At 46.0% G+C, this 24,164-nt stretch overlaps 1 protein-coding gene across 4 annotated transcripts in view; it reads right to left on the bottom strand.

Moving 5' to 3' along the window:
• Positions 1-2,657: 2,657 nt before the first annotated feature.
• The window catches only part of USP39 (ubiquitin specific peptidase 39), a 48,574-nt gene continuing 27,067 nt past the window's right edge, over positions 2,658-24,164 (bottom strand). For 2 of the 4 annotated variants that reach the window (XM_023224944.1, XM_023224941.1), the window contains exons 6-13: positions 22,479-22,704; positions 17,312-17,389; positions 15,679-15,746; positions 13,439-13,627; positions 11,281-11,423; positions 7,088-7,223; positions 3,912-3,998; positions 2,658-3,186 (exon numbers count right to left, since the gene is read on the bottom strand). In XM_023224944.1, coding sequence (XP_023080712.1) covers positions 3,139-3,186; positions 3,912-3,998; positions 7,088-7,223; positions 11,281-11,423; positions 13,439-13,627; positions 15,679-15,746; positions 17,312-17,389; positions 22,479-22,620 — 891 coding nt within the window. In that variant the 5' untranslated portion in view covers positions 22,621-22,704 and the 3' untranslated portion in view covers positions 2,658-3,138. The remainder of the gene's footprint in view (positions 3,187-3,911; positions 3,999-7,087; positions 7,224-11,280; positions 11,424-13,438; positions 13,628-15,678; positions 15,747-17,311; positions 17,390-22,478; positions 22,705-24,164) is intronic. The other 2 variants (XM_023224942.3, XM_023224943.1) reach the window with 2 other exon arrangements.

Raw genomic sequence — 24,164 nt, 5'->3', positions numbered from 1 at the left:
GCAGAAGGTACCAAGCGCTTTAAATGCCTTAGTAAGACATAAGTAAGAAGTTGGGAGTTAAACCCAAAAACAATTCAGGGGCCTGCCACCTCAGGGACATTTCTGGGAAGTCAACAGTATAGAGTTATGTCAAAATATTCTCTCCGAAATAAGACAGATGGCTGTACCTCATACCACCTCACACACACACACACACACACACACACACACACACACACACGATGTTTGATAGGTTTTTCTTGGCTTTTGGAGACAACATATACATTTGGACAGCACGGGCACCCAGTAGCTTCAGCTGGCACTCTCTCCTCCCTGGACAGTTTTGTAGCAGAGGCCTCCAGGGAGACACCTGTGAATAGCTTTCCCAAGCACACTACAAAGCAGATTTTTAATGACGTTCAGAGGGCATACTTTTAGCAAGGTCTGGATCTCAGCTTTGGATACTGTCAGCCCCAGAGATAGTGGCAGCTCTTTGTATCTGTTATTTCTACATTCTTGTTACTAACTAATCCCCTGTCAACTACAAACCCCTGTTGTAGTTAATAATTATTGAAATTAAACTTTCCCTGATTATAATACATGAATTTCTGTAACTGGATAGTGTAATCTTCACCTTGAAAATAGTCAAGTTTAAAGGTAAAATCATGGCTGGGCAGAGTGGCTCATGCCTGTAATCCCAACACTTTGGGAGGCTGAGGTCAGCGGAGCCCCTGAGGTCAGGAGTTCGAGACCAGCCTGACCAACACGGTGAAACCCCATCTCTACTAAAAGTACAAAAATCAGCCAGGTGTGGGGCACACACCTGTAGTCCCACCTACTTGGGAGGCTGTGGCAGGAGAATCACTCAAGCCCGGGAGGCAGAGGTCGACAGTGAGTCAAGATCACACCACTGCACTCCAGCTTGGGCAACAGAGTGAGACTCCGTCTCAAAAAAAAAAAAAGGGAAACTCACAAGCTCAACTTTTTTCTTTTTTGTAATGACAAGGTCTTGCTCTGTTGCCCAGGCTGGAGTGCAGTGGTGCAATTATGGTTCACTGCAGCCTCAAATCTTGCGCTCAAAGGATCTTCCCGCCTCAGCCTCCCAAGTAGGTGGAACTACAGGCACACACCACCATGCCTAGCTAACTTTTGTTGTTGCTCGAGATGGGGTATCACTATGTTGGCCAGGCTAGTCTTGAACTCCTGGTCACAAACAATTCTTCCACCTCAGCCTCCCAAAGTGCTAGGATTACAGGCAGAAGCCACGCCTTGCAAGCTCAGTTCTGAACAATGTTAAGTTTGAGTTTACTTTAAAATACCCCAAAATAGGGCTGGGCACCGTAACTCATGCCTGTAATCCCAACACTCTGGGAGGCTGAGGCGGGCAAATCACTTGAGGTCAGGAGTTTGACACCAGCCTGGCCAACATGGTGAAACCCTGTCTCTACTAAAAATTTTTTAAAAATTGGCCGGGTGTGGTAGCTCACATCTGTAATCCCAGCACTTTGGGAGGCTGGGGCTGGGGGCGGGGGGGGGCGGTGTGGGGGGGGGGGTGGATCACGAGGTCAGGAGTTCGAGACCAGCCTGGCCAACATGATGAAGTCCCATCTCTACTAAAAATACAAAAATTAGCTGGGCACGGTGGTGGGCGCCTGTGATCCCAGCTACTTGGGAAGCTCAGGCAGGAGAATCACTTGAACCCAGGAGGCAGACGTTGCAGTGAGCTGAGATCGCGCCACTGCACTCTAGCCTGGGAGAAGGAGCAAGACTCCATCTCAAAAATAAAATAAAATAAAAATAAAAATACAAAAATTAGCCGGCAATCACTTGAACCTGGGAGGCAGAGGTTGCAGTGAGCTGAGTGCCACTGCACTCCAGCCTGGGCAACAGAGCGAAGTTCAAGAGTTTAGAGAAATCTGGGATTAAGATGTGTTTATGAGTCATTTCCATAAAAATGGTAAGTGAAGCCCTAGGCATAGCCAAAATGGCCTAGAGAAAAAGTAAACAGCAAGAAGAGTAATGCTAGGACTGAATCTTGAGAAATCTCAACATGTAATGGCTGGATAAAAGAGATAAGCTTGCAAAGGAAATACTGGAGCTTCCAGAGAGGTAGACGAAAGTGAGGACAGGGTTGTATCCAGGTAAAGGGTGGCAGCACAGGAGTGCACGGCTCCTGTCTCCCTTCAAAAGAACTTGCTGAGGCTGACTGGCTGCCTCCAGCTGCTTCCCACACCTTTGGACCTGCCACAGTGCTCATGCCAAGGTCACCCTTCTAGGCTGCTAGAGCCCACTACAGAGCTGATGAACTGTCTGACAGAGAATCTTTGCCCTGGGGCTCCACACTGGCCTGGCTGAGACCTTCTCAGAATTGCACTGTAGTGAGAAGCACTTCCTATTTCCTTTCTTTCCTCTTCCCTTACTCATTCCTGCACTGCAGCCGGAAACTGCCCACCTCTGGCCTTCTAGTTAAGCACAATAATAATGTATCCCCTTGACTCAAGCATTTTTTTACTTAGAAACAAATGCATCCTAAATGACACCACCCACAAGCTGACAGGAAAGGGCAAGCGTGATGTCCGCCAGATGTCAGACTGTAGGGTAGAGAGTTTATGAAGATTAAAAAGGAAAATATTTTCCTCAGCCAACCACCAAAGGAAAAGATATAAAACAAGAGGCTAGTTTAAAAACAGGAGAATATTTAATCCATCTAAAAATACACATCAGGAAATGAGGGGAACCATAGGAAAATCCTCCACCTCTAACAGACAAGAGTGAGGTTACTGGCTTTCTGCTTGCTCCAAGAATCCCAAGGCTTGATGTTTGGAAGAAATTATCTGTTCTTCAGCTACTCCCAGATACTCAGACATAAGTTACACACATCTGGAAAAGGGTTCTGCCCTGCTGAAGCTAGAAGGGAGCTCAATGCATGGAAGAAAGGAGCATCAATCTAGAAAAAAATGATCAAAGAACAGCTGGGTGACAGTGAGGGGCCATCCCAGGCAAGTGGGCTCCTGGTGCTCTGGTGTAGCCAGAACCCATACAAGCTGGGCTAGCCCAGGGAGCCCCCCAGTCAGCCTGTAGCTGAACAGCTACAGCTTCTGTGTTCTTATTTACCATCATCAGCCACAGCCCTCAGAAGCAAAGCCCTAGACGCCTCCTTCAAGCCCCCTGCTGGTTGGTTTCATCATTATCTCGCCTCTTCCAAATCTGTAAGAAATGAAAACACAAACTGAAGTCTAGGAGGCATTCAGTCAACAGATACTTGTCAAATACCTATTCTGTGCCAGGCCATGGATAACTAGTCAGGCCATTTACAAACCTGCTATACTCCATCTAAAAATCTGCTACAGTGGCTACAGTCACTGAAGGGAAGAAACAGTTATCTCTAGGAGAGGTATCACTTTCTTCTTACAAAGCTATGGCTTTTGTCTCAATCTTCCTTCTTTTGCCAAGTTCTAGGGCAGTTACATAAACAGAAGACAGAGATGCTCTGTGCTCCACGGGTCAATCCAATGGAGAGGACAGACAGGCAAAGCGATATGGTCGGCACTAAAACAAAAGGCAAGCAGAAAGTGCTGTGGGGTCACAAAGAGAGCTCTGCCTGGGGCTCTCAGGGAGTACTTCACGGTCGACTTCTAGCCAGCCTCCCTTCCTCCTTGCAAGCAGACCGCACACTTCTGCAAAACTAACCTAGCCATAATCACAACTTTCTTTGCTCACTCATACATTTTCTTATAATTCTTTTCTGAAAATCTCTGCTTGACTTTCAGGGCCATACATTCTGGCCCTAACTCACTTGTAAGTACTTCCCAACAGGTACCTGGCCCTCCAACCAAGGTCCTAACTCTATCCCTCTTCCTGCCTTGGCCCACTCCTCTCACTGGCCCCATACCCCACCTATTTGTGGCTCACTAAGCCTGTGGCCAACCCACCTGAATGTAAGCCTCTGACAGTGTGATCATCTGGGGAAGGATGTCAGTCACCTGGAGGTCTTGTAATTCATACCATTTGCCTGTCCCCTGCAGAAAGTATGAAGAGCTGGGTTAGTCTGCTCTCTAAAACCAAAAGGGTGTAGAAGGAAAGGATCACAGCCAAGATTAGAAAAATTAGAAGAACAGCCACTAGACATCATCCAGCAAGAGTCATAAAGAAGAGAGCACATGGGCCGGGCGCGGTGGCTCACGCCTGTAATCCCAGCACTTTCGGAGGCCGATGCGGGCGGATCACGAGGTCAGGAGATCAAGACCATCCTGGCTAACACGGTGAAACCCCGTCCCTACTTAAAATACAAAAAATCAGCTGGACGTGATGGCGGGCACCTGTAGTCCCAGCTACTCAAGAGGCTGAGGCAGGAGAATGGCATAAACCTGGGAGGCGGAGCTTGCAGTGAGCGGAGATCGCGCCTTTGTACTCCAGCCTGGGTGACAGAGCGAGACTCTGTCTCAAAACAAAAAAAAAAAAAAAAGAGGGTACATGACTTCTGTAGGCCTGATTCAATTAACAGGACTTTTGATGTGTCAATCATGGCAAACTCAATTTTTAAAGTACAGTTTTTTTTTGTTTGTTTGTTTGCTGGTTTGTTTTTTTGAGACAGGGTCTCACTCTGTCATCCAGGCTGGAGTGCAGTGGTGTAACCACAGCTCACTGCAGCCTCGATCCTCTGGACTCAAGCAATCCTCCCACCTCAGCCTCCTAGCTAGCTGGGACTACAGGTGTGTGCCACAACTGGCTAATTTTTTTTTTTTTCTAATAGAGATGGGGTTCCACTGTGTTGCCCACGCTAGCTCCTGATCTCAAAAGATCCTCCCACCTCAGCCTCCTAAAGTGCTAGGATTATGGGTATGAGCCACTGTGCCTGGCCCCTTAAAGTACAATGGAGTCTGAAACACTTCTGTACATCTTTTTAAAAGGAATTTAGTGGACACTAAAGAGGAGAAAAGAGGAAGCCCTCTAATCATCACCTATGTCTCCTTCCTGCTCAGAAATGACAGACTAGACATATTCACTTATGAGGTACACAGTGTCAACCACTGAGAGAACCTAAATATGGACATTCCTGGCTGGGTGCAGGGGCTCACGCCTGTAATCCCAGCATTTTGGGAGGCCGAGGCGGGTGGATCACTTGAGGTCAGGAGTTTGAGACCAGCCTGGCCAACATAGTAAAACCCCATCTCTACCAAAAATACAAAAATTAGCCAGGCGTGGTGGCAGGCGCCTGTAGGTCCTAGCTGCTTGGGAGGCTGAGGCAGGAGAATCACTTGAACCCAGGAGCTGAAGGCTGCAGTGAGCCAAGATCATGCCACTGCACTCCAGCCTGAGTGACAGACGGAGACCCTGTCTTAAAAAAAAAAAAAAAAAGGCAACAGCTCATCAAGAAAAGGTGTCCTTGGTGGACACTGTCTATCACACTAACCTGATTCCTTTGGCCTAAGAAACCAGTGCTGCAAATACAGCAAAACATATCTCACTTCATGCTTCCACGAACAAGGGAGAAAGGTTTCTAGATTAAGGCAGAGGCACCTCTGGCCGCTCACCCTGCCTTATCCAACCAAAGTTCTAAGACATGCCAAAAACCACTGTTGTAGAATATAAATATTCCAGATCCTCTGGATATTACAATAGTTGAGAAAATAGGAAACAAGGAAAGCTTAGGATCACATAAGCAAGTTCCCATTCCTGCTTCAAGGACGAGTTAAGACATGGGCTTTGAAGCAGAGTACTTGGGTTCAAATCCTAATTCTACTGACTTGAGGTCAATTACTGAAACTCGGAGCCTAGGTCTCCTCCTCTGTAAAAAAGATGATACTGACACCTGTCTTGGAATTGTGTTTTAATGAAAAAAAAAGAGATTAATGTACATTAAGTAACTGGTGTACTGCCTAATCATAGTAAAGCACTTGATAAACAGAAGCTAGTTAAGATTAAACCCACAGTTCCAGAAGAGACTAATTAAATGAGAACAATTTATGGCAATAATCTATGTGATATCAAATATATCAAGTACATGTTTTATCTGTTTTCAGCTTTAGACAAATTCACAAAATTTTTAAGATGAAAGGGAGCCTCTAAACCAGTGCTTTGCAAACTTTAATTTCTTTTTTTTTGAGACGGAGTCTCGCTCTGTCACCCCGGCTGGAGTGCAGTGGCACAATCTCGGTTTACTGTAAGCTCCGTCTCCTGGGCTCATGCCATTCTCCTGCCTCAGCCTCCCGAGTAGCTGGGACTACAGGCACCCGCCACCACGTCCGGCTGATTTTTTGTATTTTCAGTAGAGACAGGGTTTCACCATGTTAGCCAGGATGGTCTCAATCTCCTGACCTCGTGATCTCTCGGCCTCCAAAAGTGCTGGGATTACAGGTGTGAGCCACCACGCCCAGCCGCAAACTTTAATTTCTTACAAATCAGAGGATCATATTAAAATCCAGGTTCTGATTTAGTAGGTTTGAGGGGCCTGAGAGTCTGCATTTCTAACAAGCTGATTTCTTTTTTTTGAGATGGAGTCTCGCTCTGTCACCCAGGCTGGAGCCCAGTGGCGTGATCTCAGCTCACTGCAAGCTCCGCCTCCCGGGTTCTCGCCATTCTCCTGCCTCAGCCTCCCCAGTAGCTGGAACTACAGGTGCCCACCACCATGCTCGGCTAATTTTTTTGTATTAATTAGCAAAGGCAGGTGGATCACAAGGTCAGGAGTTCAAGACCAGCCTGGCCAAGATTGTGAAACCCCATCTCCACTAAAAATACAAAAATTAGCCAGGCATGGTGACAGGCGCCTGTAATCCCATAATCCCAGCTATTTGGGAGGCTAAGGCAGAGAATTGCTTGAATCCAGGAGGCGGAGGTTGCAGTGAGCCAAGATCACACCACTGCACTCCAGCCTGGGCTACAGAGCGAGACTGTCTCAAAAAAAAAAAAAAAAAGCTCCCAAGGTGAGTCCAATGTGTAGCCAAAATTGAGAATCACTGCCTTAAACTAACTACTGACAGCACTACTACTTGCAGAATCCCAAAGCCAAGGCCAAGCAAGGACAAACTGAAGGGAGCTGCCCTCTGAGATGCCAAAGAAACACCTGTTTTTGCCACTCTGTGCCATGAGACGGTCAGCAGCCACTCACATGATGAAGCACATGGATCCGGTAGGAGCCCTCAGAGGGCTTGCCATCATGCACGATGTTGGCAATGAGGTCATAGGTGGTATTCTTGTGTACTGCTTGTACTTCTTCAGACAAGTATTCTCTGAGATCCACATTTCTGTTAATGGTGAAAATAAAGCCGGAATAATCAGACAAAGGCTGTGCAGCTAAGGAAGCTGTTCTACACAAACAGACCACAAAGGCTCTGGGTAGGCCTGCAGAGTCAAGAAGGTCCAGGTGTGTTGGAATTCACAAAATATGCCAAAATGAACGATAGGGTTACACAGCTTCCCACATGATTAAATAAATAAATAAATAAATGACAGGAAGTGGCTTATACCTATAATCCCAACACTTTGAGACGTCAAGGTAGGAGGACTGCTTGAGCCCAGGAGTTCAAGACCAGCCTGGGCAACGTAGTGCGACCCCTACAAAAAAAAAAAATTAGCCAGACATGGTGGTACATGCCTGTGGTCCTAGCTACTCAGGAGGCTGAGGTGAGAGGATCACTTGAGCCCAGGAGATTATGGCTAAAGTGAGCCAGGACCACACTATTGCACTCCAGCCATGGCGACAGTGAGACCCTGTCTCACAAAACCTCCAAAAAGAAGAACTTTCAAACACAGTTAAAAAGGAAAACATATAGACAGTTAACAAGATTATTAAGAGACTATTTTAAACACATAATTTTAGGAAAATATATCATTTTGGAGCCTACAAATATTTATAAAAACTTAATACAAGGTAAAATAAAAAAGATATTACATCATAAAAGTTGTTTGATGTGCTACAACTCATTACATGAAACAAAACCATGTTATCACTGAAGAGTTCACAAGAAACAGCTAATGGTGGTCACGTCCAGTTATATATCTCCCTTTGAAGTCAGACTGTGAACCTACTAACTTTTCAAAATTACAGAGCTTAAAATGTAAACCATGTGGTAATAAACAAACATACAACTTTGTTGTAATTATTATATGTAGCTTCCTATGTATTGGTGACAGCTATTTGTTTCTACAGACTGACAGTGTCCCATATATGATGCAGTCAGACTGCAATAAACATTCACTGTTAAGAAACTGGAGGCCGGGTGCAGTGACTCATGCCTGTAATCCCAACACTGTGGGAGGCCAAGGTGGGCAGACTACCTGAGCTTAGGAGTTTGAAACCAGCCTGGGCAACATGGTGAAACCCTGCCTCTACTAAAGTACAAAAAGAAAAAAATTAGCTGGGGGTGGAAGCATGCACCTGTAGTCCCAGCTACTCAGGAGGCTGAGGCAGGAGAATTGCTTGAACCCGGGAGGCAGAGGTTGCAGTGAAGCGAGATCACACCACTGCACTCCAGCCTGGGCAACAGAGCGAGACTCCACCTCCAAAAAAAAAAAAAAAAATGGAGATATGAGTCCTGAGTCCATGTGAGCTCTAGATAGCCAACCTGCCTTCGGGCTGCCAAAAGCTGACTTCTCATTTTCTCTTCAGCTTGAACAAAAGCTGACTAGACTTGTCTAAATGAGTATCAGAGAACTCTTTTTTTTGAGACAGAGTCTCGCTCTGTCGCCCAGGCTGGAGTGCAATGGTGCTATCTCGGCTCACTGCAAGCACCATCTCCTGGGTTCTCGCCATTCTCCTGCCTCAGCCACTCCAGTACCTGGGACTACAGGTGCCCGCCACCACGCCAGGCTACTTTTTGTATTTTTAGTAGAGACGGGGTTTCACTGTGTTAGCCAGGATGGTCTCGATTTCCTGACCTCATGATCCACCCACCTCGGCCTCCCAAAGTGCTGGGATTACAGGCGTGAGCCACCCGCCCAACCCGGGGAAGTCTTTATACTCAAGATTTCATGACTGAACCAAAACTGTCCATGTGGCAAAAGAGAAATACTACGTTTAATCATTTTGTTTTAGTAAACAGGAAAAGGAGCAAACTATTCATTTTTTTTATTTTTAGTAGAGACGAGATCTTGCTATATTGTCCAGGCTGGTCTCAAACTCTTGAGCTCAAGCAATCCTCCCACCTCAGCCTCCCAAAGTGGTGACATTACACATGTGAGCCACTGCACCCAGCCTAAAAGAGCAAACTATACTCATCTCCCAGCCACAGCAACAAACCAGTTAAGAGAATGGCTAATTACCTGAAAGTGAAACTTCAAACCTGCCCTCAAAAATCTCTGTCTCCAAATAAGCAGAGGGTGCCTAATCACCGTAAGTCTGATAACTCTGACAAAAAGAGGATGTGGCCGGGCGCAGTGGCTCAAGCCTGTAATCCCAGCACTTTGGGAGGCCGAGACGGGCGGATCACGAGGTCAGGAGATCGAGACCATCCTGGCTAACATGGTGAAACCCCGTCTCTACTAAAAAATACAAAAAACTAGCCGGGCGTGGTGGTGGCGCCTGTAGTCCCAGCTACTCAGGAGGCTGAGGCAGGAGAATGGCGTGAACCCAGGAGGCAGAGCTTGCAGTGAGCTGAGATCCGGCCACTGCACTCCAGCCCAGGCGACAGAGCGAGACTCCGTCTCAAAAAAAAAAAAGAGGATGTGTTATGAATAAATCACAGGAAGACAGGTATGAAAAGGATCCTTTTCAAGAAGCATGGATGATGAAATGATCCAGAATCATATTACTGGAAGAAATTACAGCACATAAAATATTTAAAAGTGCAAGTTTCCAAAATTAGTCACAATTTGATGTTCTCTAAAAGACTGCCTAGTTAAGAACCAATCTTTCTCTTCTGAAGGATAATCTTTTATACTGGGCCTACTCTAGGCCCTTAAAGGAAAACAATGGGACAAGGAAATTTCTGTGGCAACTGAGCAGGAAATACCATTGATACACAGTCTTCCTCCCTCTGGAGCTGCCCTTGGAATCAAGACTGCCCCTACCTACCAGGAACAGACAGGTGACTGGTAATTCACAAGAGGCTAGTGCTGAAATAAAACCCTGATGCACACACTTTCAAAGAAAGCAGCTCTGTCATCCTACTCAAGGAGGCAGAGAACAAACCTCCATGTCTCCCTATTTAATTCTACTGTCTCACAAAGAAGATGCTAGTGGAGAAAAGTGGGGGAAAAGAGAAAAAGAGAAAATTCGCCTGTAATTCTCAACTGCAAATGTTCTCTCTCCTCACCCTCCATGGTTCTAAGAGTCCTGGCAATACTATAATAAGATGTTACACCCGGACAAACCCCTAGGGCTCAGGCCCATCTACTCCAAGCTGCTCATTTTATCTTTGAGAGAACATATCCAGAAAACATGCAAACTATGGGTCTGAGGTCCCACCACTAAGACAGCCTAAAACTCGGGCCTCTTAATTTTAGATACTACCTTCTTAAATGCTACATAGAATTTAAAACTGACACTACTTTCTTTCTTTTTTTTTTTTTTTTGTTGAGCACAGTCACACTCTATCACCCAGGCTGCAGGGCAGTGACACCATCTCACCTCACTGTAGCCTCAATTTCCAAGGTTCAAGCAATCCTCCTGCCTCAGCCCCTCAAGTAGCTGGGACTACAGGTGTGCACCACCACATCGGTCTAATTTTTTGTATTTTTTTTGTAGAGACGGGGTTTTGCCATGTTGCCCAGGCTGGTCTTGAATTCCTGAGCTCAAGCGATCCATCTGCCTTGGCCTCCCAACGTGTTGGGATTACAGGTGTGAGCCACCACGCCCGGCCCAACATCTTCTTCAGTGTGAAAAACCTTGTCTCTTGAGAACTGAAAACCAACAGTCTACCCCCAAAAGGATTTTGCAGAAGTTTTCTGAGTTAGAAGGAAGCAAATTAAAAGCATCTAGTGCAACTCCAGTGTGCAAAAAGGTGTGATGGCCAGCAAATAGATGGGCAGACCCTCACTACTCAGGACATCTTCCAAACCAGTCAGAATTCTACCTGTCCTATCCTACTTGCATCATTTCTTCTTCTCTACGCAGGAGGACTATAATTTCCGGCCAGCAACAGGAGAGGAGATAAAATAGGGATTGCCTCCTAGTAAACATCCATCTTTTGTGGTCCCTGAAGTTAAGTGTATCCTTCCAATAAAAACTGTTATCTACTGTAGGTAGGCTCTGTTAATTGTAATCCCCAACTAAGACAGTCCAAAATTAATACTGGTAAAAACATAAGAGAAGAAATCCAGGTTCACTCCTCGTGAGAGGAAGTGAAGCAGGATATTACTTACGTAATAGGGAAATTGACAATAGTTGGATTCTTCTCAACAAAGAAGTTGTTCTTAGTGAATCTCTTGATACAAAAGATTAGATATGGAGGTAGCTTGGTAAGCTGGAAGCGCTTCAGAAAGTTCTCCTTGTAAGTCTTATATTCCTAGAGAAAAAAAAGAAAATTCTCAAATTAGTGCTGAAGTTCAGTAGGTATTAGAGCAGGGGCATGAGGTTTTCATTTTGGTTTTTGAAAATGTAATTTTGCCTCACACCTAAAGTTCACAAGACTCCTGGTCCCAGAAATTATGTATGAGGCTTAGGATGTGCAGTTTGGCTAAGGCTGACTTTAAAAAAAGGCCGGGCCTGGTGGCTCACACCTGTAATCCTATCACTGTAGGCAGGGGGATCACTTCAGCACAGAAGTTCGAGACAAGCCTTCACAACATGGTGAAACCCGATCTCTACTAAAAAAGAAAAAAGAAAAAAAAAAAGGCCGGGCGCGGTGGCTCACGCACTTTGGGAGGCCAAGGCCAGTGGATCACGAGGCCAGGAGATCGAGACCATTCTGGCTAACATGGTGAAATCCCGTCTCTACTAAAAATACAAAAAATTAGCCAGGTGTGGTGGCGGGCGCCTGTAGTCCCAGCTACTCGGGAGGCTGAGCCAGGAGAATGGTGTGAACCCGGGAGGCGGAGCTTGCAGTGAGCCGAGATTGCGTCACTGCACTCCAGCCTGGGTGACAGAGTGAGACTCTATCTCAAAAAAAAAAAAAGAAAAAAAAAAAAAAATATATATATATATATATATGTATGTAAAGAAATCAAGCTAACCAGGCACAATGGTTCATGCCTATAATCCCAATATTTTGAGAGGCTGAGGTAGGCAGATCCCTTGAGGCCAGGAGATCGAGACCAGCCTGGCCAACATGGTGAAACCTCATCTCTACTAAAAATACAAACATTAGCTGGGCATGGTGGCATGTACCTGTAGTCCCAGCTATTCAGGAGGCTGAGGCAGAAGAATCGCTTGAACCCGGTAGGTGGAGGTTGCAGTGAGCTGAGATCACACCACTGCACTCCAGACTAGGCAACAGAGTGAGACTCCATCTCAAAAAAAAATTAAAAATAAAAAACTATGTCTCCCCACCTTTTGGAGTTTCTCCTCTCCTAAATGACCTTCCTTTCTCTATACTACCCAGAGGCAGGCAGAAAGCTGAAAAAAGGATGTATGAGAAGTACAAGAGGGGGCACTGTGGTTGGGCACTGGTTCACATCTGTAATCCCAACACGTTGGGAGGTCAAGGTGGGAAGATACCTTGAGGCCAGGAGTTAAAGACCAGCCTGGGCAACAGAGTGAGAGCTCTCTCTACAAAAAAACTTAGCTGGGCGTGGTGAAGCGTGTCTTTTTTATCTTCACAAAATAAAAAATTGGCCAGGCACGATGGCTCTCACCTGTAATCCCAGCACTTTGGGAGGCCGAGGCGGGTAGATCATCTGAGGTCGGGAGTTCGAGACCAACCTGACCAACATGGAGAAACCCCCATCTCTACCAAAAAGTCCCAGCTACTCAGGAGTCTGAGGTGAGTGGATCACTTGAGCCCAAGAGTTTGAAGTTGCAGTGAGCCATGATCACGCCACTGCACCCCAGCGTGGGTGACAAGAGCAACACCCTGTCTCAGAAAATAATAAAAAGAAGGGCACTGTAAGTTAAGAGTTGGGGGTGACCAGCTAGAAACACCAAGGAGTCTGGGAGGCTCAATAAAGTCAATATACTTTATAATAAATACATCACATACATGTGGTGATTCTTATATATAAAATGAAAATGAACCGGGCATGGTGGCTCACGCCTGTAATTCCAGCACTTTGGGAGGCGAGGCAGGTGGATCACTTGAGGTCAAGAGTTCGAGACCAGCCTGGCCAACATGCTGAAATCTCATCTCTACTAAAAATACAAAAAATTAGCCGAGCATGGTGGTGGATGTCTGTAATCCCAGTTACTCAGGAGGCTGAGGCAGGAGAATCGCTTGAAACTGGAAGGTGGAGATTGCAGTGAGCTGAAATCATGCCACTGCACTCCAGCCTGGGCGACAAGAGCAAAACTCTGTCTTAAAAAAAAAAGAAAATGAAAAAGTCGGGAGCGCAAAGTATAGGCAGGGCAGGTGTGTTAATGGGCTACCTTCTCAGTGATGCCATTGAATTTGGCCAGGATGTTGAAGAGTGGCACTTGGGGAATGATGAGCTGCTCCTTCTCGTCCTTGTAGAGGGGGGCAGTAGGAAGGTCAAGTGTCAGGTACATAAAAGTGGACTCCACCATCGTCTCCTGGTACTCGTCATTATGGAGCAACTGTTCTTTTTCTTCTGCTGGCTAGAAATGAATGAGAAGAAAAGAGAGGAAAGGAGTGTGAGTGGTATAGGAACAAACACAGAACCAGTGTTTTGCTACGCTGACATTTCCTTCATCTCAAAGAACAAAGAGAGGTGCCTGAGAGATTGAGCAGTTGGCATGCACCACCTGGTTAGATTAACTTAAGAACCAACAGGTTTCCTTCTTTAAAGAGATTTTGCGGCCGGGCGCGGTGGCTCAAGCCTGTAATCCCAGCACTTTGGGAGGCCGAGATGGGCGGATCACAAGGTCAGGAGATCGAGACCATCCTGGCTAACCCGGTGAAACCCCGTCTCTACTAAAAAAATATACAAAAAACTAGCCGGGCGAGGTGGCGGGCGCCTGTAGTCCCAGCTACTCAGGAGGCTGAGGCAGGAGAATGGCGTAAACCCAGGAGGCGGAGCTTGCAGTGAGCTGAGATCCAGCCACTGCACTCCAGCCTGGGCGACAGAGCGAGACTCCGTCTCAAAAAAAAAAAAAAAAAAGAGATTTTGCTTATATACCAGACTATCTAAAAAGCTCTGAGGCCAAGTGTGATGGCTCACACCTGTAATCTCCACACTTTGGGAGACAAAGGTGAGAGGATTGCTTGAGTCCAGGACTTCGAGACCAGCCTGGGCAACACGGGGAGACTCCATCTCTATAAAACATAAAAACTGGCCGGGCATGACGGCTCTCATCTGTAATCCCAGCTCTTTGGGAGGCGGAAGGAGGTAGATCACCTGAGGTCGGGAGTTCGAGACCAACCTGACCAACATGGAGAAACCCCATCTCTACTAAAAATACAAAATCAGCTGGGCGTGGTGGTGCATGCCTGTAATCCCAGCTACTTGGGAGGCTGAGGCAGGAGAACAACTTGAACTTGGGAGGCAGAAGCTGCAGTGAGCCAAGATCGTGCCACTGCACTCCAGCCTGGGCAACAAGAGTGAAACTCCGTCTCAATAAAATAAATAAATAAAACTAAAATAAAAATAAAAAATCAGCCCAGTGTGGTGCTGTGCATCTATAGTTCCAGTTTCTGGGGAGGCTGAGGTGGGAGGATCACTTGAGCAGAGGAGGTTGAGGCTATAGTGAACCATAATCACGCCACTACACTCAGCCTGAGTGATAGAATGAGATCTTGTCTCAAAAAGAAAAAAAAAAAATCCATTAAAAAGAGAAAGAAAGTGGGCCAGGCACAGTGGCTCACACCTGTAATCCCAGCACTTTGGGAGGCCAAGGCGGGTGGATCACCTAAGGTCAGGAGTTTGAGACCAGCCTGACCAACATGGTAAAACCTCGTCTCTACTAAAAATAGAAAAATTAGCCAGGTTTGGTAGCACATGCCTGTAATCCCAGCTACTTGGGAGGCTGAGGCAGGAGAATTGCTTGAACCCAGGAGGTGGAGGTTGCAGTGAGCCGAGATCATGACATTGCACTACAGACTGGGCAACAAGAGCAAAACTCCATCTCAAAAAAAAAAAAGCTCTGAGACCATCTAGGAAGCTTAGCTGAGGGCCAGGCACAGTGGCTCATGCCTGTAATCCCAACAGTTTGGGAGGCCAAGGCAGGCAGATGACCTGAGGTCAGGAGTTCCAGACCAGCCTGGACCAACATGGTGAAGCCCCGTCACTACTAAAAATACAAAATTAGCTAGGTATGGTGGCAAGCGCCTGTAATCACAGCTACTCAGGAGGCTAAGGCAGGAGAATCATTTGAACCCAGCAAGTAGAAGTTGCAGTGAGTGGAGATGGCGCCACTGCACTCCAGCCTTGGCGAAAGAGGAAGACCGTCTCAGAAAAACAAAAAGAAAGCTTAGCTGAGCTTTCTGAAAAAACACAGCAGCACCACTTAGTTGGCCAGAACACTTAAACCAGCAAAGTACATCCAACCACTAACTCTCAAACTGAAAAGTGAGCTGCCACTAGGCAGGTGCTTTGCTGAACCTCTTCATGGGGCAAGCAGGCTTGTCAGTTCTCTAAGCATCTCTTCATCTCCCCTATATCCCCTCAAGCAATATAAATCAGTCTAAGACCCAGGCTCAGCTAACTCACCAGATCAGGATGGGGAAGCTTTTTAGTGAAGATCCTCATGGACCCCTGGAAAACATCAGTCACAATAGCTGCACAAACAGGAAGCAAGAGACAAATTCCATGAGGATGGAAAACATGTCTAAAATATATTTCCAGCTTCTAAATTTCTTTTTTTTTTTTTTTTTTTTTTTTTGAGACAGAGTCTCGCTCTGTCGCCCAGGCTGGAGTGCAGTGGCCGGATCTCAGCTCACTGCAAGCTCCGCCTCACGGGTTTACGCCATTCTCCTGCCTCAGCCTCCCGAGTAGCTGGGACTACAGGCGCCCGCCACCTCGCCCAGCTAGTTTTTTTGTATTTTTTAGTAGAGACGGGGTTTCACCGTGTTAGCCAGGATAGTCTCGATCTCCTGACCTCGTGATCCGCCCGTCTCGGCCTCCCAAAGTGCTGGGATTACAGGCTTGAGCCACCGCGCCCGGCCCTAAATTTCTGAAATAAACCAGCATCTTCCAGCAAAAGACCCAGAGCTCTCACTAAACACAGAAGTTTCCTTTTGTACCATATACCACCAGGGTACCTTTATAATTATTTGTGTAAATAATTACTTTATTTCTCTTCCTTAAGACAACTTTTGATCCTCCATCACAGGGCCTGGTCCATAAAAGAAAAGGTAAATGTATTCAAAATGAAGGAATGATTTACAGAGCCCGGCAATACATGAATTACAAAAAAAATTCACAAGCGAAACAAGAAAAACCAAGGAACTTCCCATAACCATAAGCTACTTTCAAAGGGAGACAATGTCCAAACTGTAATGAAGACAAGAGGACAATGACAGACTAAGAGATGGGCCAGAACAGGATCAAAGCAACAAGAGAGAAAACACAACCAAGTTCTAGAATCCTGCCAAAATGTAAGTTTGAGAGCTCAGAGGGTTAACACAGGCTGAAGACACCTGGTAGAGAGGGCAGGGCCACCCAGTGGGAAGAGCAACAGGCCACAATTCCACATCAAGACACCATCACGCCTATAATCCCAGCACTCTGGGCAGACCACCTGAGGTCAGGAGTTTGAGACCAGCCTGGCCAACAAGGTGAAATCCCATCTCTACTAAAAATACAAAAATTAGCTGAGCATGGTGGTAGGTGCCTGTAATCCCAGCTACTCTTGGGAGGCTGAGGGAGGAGAACTGCTTGAACCTAGGAGATGGAGGCTATCATGAACTGAGACCGTGCCACTGCACTCCAGCCTAAGTGACAGAGCAAGACTCCGTCTCAAAAATTATATAAAATAAAATATAATTGTGACTATAACCATATTCTAGCAAAAACTATGCAGAGGGGCCTATTCAGAAAGAACATTTAGTTTATGTATAAAATAGATACCACCCTACCCCAGATAAAGAGTTAACAAAAGAATGGGAAGTTGCCTCAGCCTCCCAAGTCACTGGGACTACAGCCACCACACCTGGCTAACTTTTGTATTTTGGTAGAGATGGGGTTTCACCATGTTGGCCAGGCCAGTCTCAAACTCCTGACCTCAGGTAATCCACCCACCTCAGCCTCTCAAAGAGGAGTATAAGCATGAGCCATCGTGCCCAGATGCAAAGTTTTTTAAAAGGGAACAAAAGAGCTCCTTTTTTATCAGTAAATGACTTACTCTTCTTTTTCTTCTTTGTGCCCCCCAGAGCTGAGTGCAGAGCATTCAGAAACCAAGACAGAAAGTCGACTCCATCCCCTGGAAAAAAAGGAAGGATGGAAAACGTTGAAGCTAAGTGGCATTAGAGTTAACTTAAACCATGCACTGGTTGGCATTCCTGATTCTCCCCTTTCCTCTCTGGCCATGCCATCCCATCCCAACTCCTGTGCATCCTCCTCTATCTGATCATTAAATGCTGGCACTCCTCAAGGTCAAGCTCTAACTCTTCTGATCTTGACTCTCTCCATAGGCTATCTGATTCATACCAGGACTGTTATCGCATCACTCAGGGATGACCAAAACAAAAGAATATGACCTTTTAACATCCACTTCTCTCCAGAGTGAGCTCACACTTCCTTCTTCCCTTCTGTAGCTCACAAAGATTCCTATCTTATAGGAAAGTGACCAGCATGCAGACTGAAAAGGCATACAGAACAAGGGGTTCTGGAAACAAGCAGATTGACAATATTCCACGAAAATGCTGTCTACGGAGCCTGCCACTCAGACATTTCTGGGATAATGGCTACTTTTTTTTTTTTTTTTTGAGACAGAATCTCGCGCTGTTGCCCAGGTTGGAGTGCAGTGACATGATCTCAGCTCACTACAACCTCCCCTCCCGGGTTCAAGCGATTCTCCCACCTCAGCCTCCCAAGTAGCTAGGATTACAGGCGCCTGCCATCAGGCCCAGCTAATTTTTGTATTTTTAGTAGAGATGGGGCTTCACCATGTTGGCCAGGCTGGTCTCAAACTCTTGACCTCAAGGGATCCTCCCACCTCAGCCTAATGTCTACTTTCTCATCAACTAAGATTTGCTTCTATTTAGTTCCTCTCTGCTCACCCAATTAAAATCTCAAAGACTATAGTATATCTTTCTCAATTTCATTTCTCTAAACCCAGAGACCCCTGACAACTCCACAGAAAGATTTTCTTTTTATTCCATACATAGAATGCTTTTACAGGACAACTACCACAGCAAGAAACACTTCACACATCTAAACGCTAGGCAAGTAATAACCTACTAGGTCTCAGAGATGGAGGAAATTATGTTTATGTGACTTCGTAACTATGATAGCCAACACTGGCTGTGATAGAAGAAACTAGACACGGGGGGAGGGGGGAGGGATTGCATTGGGGAGTTATACCTGATATAAATGATGAATTGATGGGTGCTGACGAGTTGATGGGTGCAGCACACCAACATGGCACATGTATACATATGTAACCTGCACGTTATGCACACTAGAACTTAAAGTATAATAAAAAAAAAAAAAAGAAACTAGACACATTCGTTCTCAACTGATTTTTCTGCAACTCGACAACCCAATTATGCCGTAACTTTCCAAACTGCCAAAAGCTGACAGGCCCCACTATCCACCTTCAGGCCAGAAGTCACCTGTGGAACACAGTGAATGCTGACATTGATCCATCCATTCATGGTCCACAAAAACATCATTCTCAGCAAAAATTTTTTCCTTTGTTGTAGCCTTAATATAAAACCCTGGGAGCTCAGAGAGTTGGTCCAGAAACAGAAATATCCCTATAAACACAAGACAACCTAGCCACCTAGTTCCTGGGAATTAGATGGTCCTACAAAGCACACAAACAGGCTGTCACCTGTTTAGAAGGGTGAGGCACCCAGATTTTTTTTTCCCAACACAGGGTCTCGCTCTGTCCCCCATGCTGGAGTGCAGTGACACAACCTCAGCTCACTGCAAGCTCTGCCTCCCAGGGCCGAGGAATCCTTCCACCTCAGTTTCCCAAGTAGCTGGGACTACAGGCGTGTGCCATCATGCCCGGCTAACTTTTCGATTTTTTGTCAAGAGGGAGTCTCCCTATGTTGCTCAGGCTGGTCTTAAATTCTTGGGCTCAAGCAATCCTCCCACTTCGGCCTCCCAAAGTGCTGGGATTACAGGCATGAGCCAGGGTGCCTGGCCCCAGATTAAGATTTTATTGGCCATGTTATAAACTACCAAAGACCATCAATTGCCAAGCCCAAATAGCTTATAACTTCTGCTCAGTTGAGACTAAATCATGGGGCTTCTGATCAATATATATTATCTAACCCGAAGTGTATCTTATTTCCTACTAAACCTGAACCAAGTGCTCCATGGGCCCCATTCCTTATCACCTTGATTCCTCCTATTTCTCCTTAACTAAGGAGAATTTCTCCTTAACTAAGGAGAATCTCCTTAACTAAGACTCTTAAAAGCCACTACTCAACGTCCCCTCTAAGTCAATCCTCAGCCAGAATAATGTTTCTTTTTTTATTTTACAGATAGAGGTCTCACGCTGTTGCCGAGACTGGAGTACAGTGGAGCTAACATGGCTCACTGCAGCCTCTACCTCCTAGGCTCGTGTGATCCTCCAACCTCAGCCTCTCAGGTAGCCAGAACTACGGGTACACACCACCAAGCCTGAGTAATTTTTAAAAACTTGTTGTAGATACAGGGTCTCACTATGTATCTATGCAGGATGGTCTCGAACTCCTGGGCTCAAGCGATCCACCCACCTCAACCTCCCAAAGTGCTGGGATTACAGGTGTGAATGACCATGCCCAGCTAGAAATGTTTTTAAAACAAATTAAGTCTGATGTCACATTTTTGTTAAAAGCCTTCAATGGTCGGGCATAATGGTTCATGGCTGTAATCCCAGCACTTTGGGAGGCCGAGGCAGGCGGATCACCTGAGGTGAGGAGTTCAACACCAGCCTGACCAACATAGTGAAACCCCGTCTCTACTAAAAATACCAAAAAATTAGCCAGGTATGGTGGCAGGTGCCTGTATTCCCAGCTACTCGAGAGGCTGAGGCAGGAGAATTGATTGAACCTGGGAGACAGAAGCTGCAGTGAGCCGAGATCACACTACTGCACTCCAGGCTGGGCAACAGAGTGAGACTCCCTCTCTGAGAAAAGAAAAAAAAAAAAGCCTTCAATGACTCCAACTATTGTCAGGATATAATCCAAGCTCTTTATGGTGGCTTACAAACCAGGCCATCTGGTCCCTCCCTCAGGAGCTACACCTTGGCTCTCCCTTGACCCCTGGAGTCCAAGGGTCCAGCTACTTGCAGTCTGTCTATGCCAGGCACTTTTCTCTTCTGCCCACCATGCCCTCTCTACCTGGAATGTTCACTCCCCATCCCAGCCTGCCTCCACATCTACCTAAAACTCAGGGTCTCTTCCTCCACTCTGACCTCTTATCTACCTCCCACATGTTGAGTTGAGGGGGTCCTTACTCCATGCTCCCCTCCCATAGCACAGCACTTAACACCTGTAATTACCTTTTCTAAAAAAAGATAGTTGAGCCAGGCGCGGTGGCTCACGCCTGTAATCCCAGCACTTTGGGAGGCTGAGGAGGGCGGATCACGAGGTCAGGAGATTGAGACCAGCCTGGTTAACACCATGAAACCCTGTCTCTACTAAAAATACAAAAAAAATTAGCCGGGCATGGTGGCACATGCCTGTAGTCCCAGCTACTCAGGAGGCTAAGGCAGGAGAATCACTTGATTCCGGGAGACAGAGGTTGCAGTGAGCCAAGATCGCGGCATTGCACTCCAGCCTAGGCAACAGAGCGAGACTCCGTCTCAAAAAAAAAAAAAAAAGACAGTTGAAATTTGCTTACTTATTTTTAAAGACAAGGTCTTCCTCCGTTACCCAGCTGGAGTGCAGTGGTGTGATCATAGCTCACTGTAGCCTTGAACTCCTGGGCTCAAGCAACCTGCCTCAGCCTCCCAAGTAGCTCAGACCACAGGCTTGTGCCAGCACACTCAACCTTTCTACATAACTTTATTTCCCCACTAGACTGTGAGTTCTTCAAAGAGAAAAATCTTGTTTCTTATCCCTGCTGCTCTAAAACCTAGCACCATGAGTGAACGCTGAATAAACTAATATGGATGCTAGACGATATGATATCAGATTTAGGTAAAAAGTTACACTGTCCGCTTTACTCATAAGGCAATAACACATTGGGTCTGGAGAGATAAAAACAGGCAAAATAGTTCATCAGAGGCTGGGTGCAGTGGCTCACACCCATAATCCCAGCACTTCGGGAGGCCAAAGCGGGTGAATCACTTGAGGTCAGGAGTTCAAGACCAGCCTGGCCAACATGGTGAAGCCCCCTCTCTACTAAAAATACAAAAATTAGCTGGGCACGTTGGCGGGCATCTGTAATCCCAACTACTTGAGAGGCTGAGGCAGAAGAATCCCTTGAACCCAGGAGGCAGATGTTGCAGTGAGCACAGATCACACCACTGCACTCCAGCCTGGGCAATGGAGCAAGACTCGGTCTCAAAAAAAAAAAAAAAAAAAAAAATCATCAGAATACCCTAACGTGGGACATGAAAAAATGAGGATAGGTGACAGGTGTTTAATAAAAGCTAGTGTCTTTCCCAGTCTCCTGGTATTCCCCTAAGCCATACAGTTTAATTTACCAAATAAGACCGACTTTCTATTCAGCTGGAATCTCCTGGGATTCTTTGCAGGGCAGACTGGTCAGAGAAGAATGAGGAACCTAACCACACAATCCACTGGACACTCCTGGCTACTCTCAAGATTCACTGCAGCTGGGCACAGTGGCTCACGCCTGTAATCACAGCTACCTGAAGTTGAGGCAAGAGGATCCCTTCAGTCCAGAAGTTCAAGGCTGCAGTGAGCTACAAATCCCACCACTGTACTCCAGCCTGGTCAAAAGAGCAAGACTCTGTCTCTTAAAAAAACAAAACAAAACAAAACAAAAAAAGGCCAGGTGCAGTGGCTCATGCCTGTAATCCCAGCACTTGGGAAGTCAAGTAGGGTGGATCACGAGGTCAGGAGTTCGAGATCAGCCTGGCCAACACAGTGAAACCCCATCTCTGCTAAAAATACAAAAATAAGCCGGGCATGGTGACACACGCCTGTAGTCCCAGCTACTCGGGAGGCTGAGGTGGGAGAATCGCTTGAACCCTGGAGGCGGAGGTTGTAGTGAGCTGAGACCATGCCATTGTACTCCAGTCTGGGTGACAGAGTGAGACTCCATCTCAAAAAATAAAATAAAATAAAATAAATTAATTTAAAAAAAAATTCACTGCCAAGTAGAAATAAATTTGTTCATCAAACTAGTTTTGTTGTCCTGAAATATGAATGACTTGTTCTTACCTTGTTTGGTGATCTGAAAAGTCTTCTTACTGCAAAGTACAACCGCCTGAAGCATCTCATGGGGAGACACATGTGCTTTGAAATTTCGAGGGTTCCAGAGCTTTCTCATCAGCTCTCCAAAACGCTGGACCAACAAGAACATGATATCCCCTGGAGGACGCTTAATGTTCTTATAATTGTCTTCTTCCAGAAAGTAGTTCCGGAGAGGAGGAACATTAGATAGAGCCTGAAAATCAAACACTCCGATTAACCCAAAGCCCCTTTGTAGGACCCCTTGAGCCAAGCTCTTCCAACTAAAGTTCTAACAGAATCTTGTGATGTGCCTGTGATGGCCTTAAAGAGCCAAATAAATCCACCCTTGGAGAATCCTACCCAGGCTCACATTACAGAAATATCATTTTTTTTTTTTTTTTTTTTTTTTGAGACAGAGTCTAGCTCTGTCGCCCAGGCTGGAGTGCAGTGGCCAGATCTCAGCTCACTGCAAGCTCCGCCCTCCGGGTTTACGCCATTCTCCTGCCTCAGCCTCCCGAGTAGCTGGGACTACAGGCGCCCGCCACCTCGCCCGGCTAGTTTTTTTGTATTTTTTAGTAGAGACGGGGTTTCACCGTGTTAGCCAGGATGGTCTCGATCTCCTGACCTCGTGATCCGCCCGTCTCGGCCTCCCAAAGTGCTGGGATTACAGGCTTGAGCCACCGCGCCCGGCCAGAAATATCATTAATGTTGAGTTTCATATGACCTACACTTCTACAGACACTTTGCTGATGTGGATACCACAAAGAAGGTTAAAACAAAACAAAGAAAACCCCACAGGTATTCAAATCTCTATCAACTTATTCAACAATTTCCTTTTGTTACTCTAATTATGCTGTGACAATACTTAAATTCATAAGACAGAAAGGTAAAATCCAAATACCCTTTCCTTCATCATCCATTTTGGTTGAAGCAAAAATAACTACCTAGGAAACACAGTTCTCCCATCTCTCAACTCCACACTAAAATAATATGAAAATTATCTTAAAATTTGATGTTTTCCCATAATAAAACCATATAATTGTACATAAAAGTAAATATAGGGAGCTGTGAAGACACAAAGGAGTAAGAATGATACAATGATCTTTGGGGACTTGAGGGAAAGAGTGTGAGGAGGGGTGAGGGATAAAAGACTACACATCGGGTACAGTATACGCTGCTCGGGCAATGAGTGACCAAAATCTCAGAAATCACCACTAAATAACTTATTCATGTAACCAAAAACCACCTGTTCCACAAAAACCTATTGAAATTTTTTTTTATTTTTGGAGACAGAGTCTTGCTCCATCCCCCAGGCTGGAGTGCAGCGGCATGATTTCGGCTCACTGCAACCTCTGCCTCCAGGCTTCAAGCAATTCTCATGCCTGAGCCACGGTGCACAGGCAAAATTTTTTTTAAAAAGTAAATATACTGTTACGATGGAAAATGGTTGGCCAGGCGAGGTGGCTCATGCCTGTGATCCCAGCACTTTGGGAGGCCGAGGCAGGAGGATCACCTGAGATCAGGAGTTCAAGACCAGCCTGGCCAACACGGTGAAACCCCCTCTCTACCAAAAATACAAAAATTAGCCAGGCGTGGTGGCAGGTGCCTGTAATCCCTGCTACTCGGGAGGCTGAGGCAGGAGAATCACTTGAATCCAGGAGGCGGAAGTTGCAG

Source organism: Piliocolobus tephrosceles, chromosome 15 (assembly GCF_002776525.5).
Source record: "Piliocolobus tephrosceles isolate RC106 chromosome 15, ASM277652v3, whole genome shotgun sequence".
Lineage (NCBI taxonomy): Eukaryota > Metazoa > Chordata > Mammalia > Primates > Cercopithecidae > Piliocolobus > Piliocolobus tephrosceles.
Note: the sequence above shows the minus strand (reverse complement) of the source record. Positions and strands in the feature narration are given on the sequence as shown.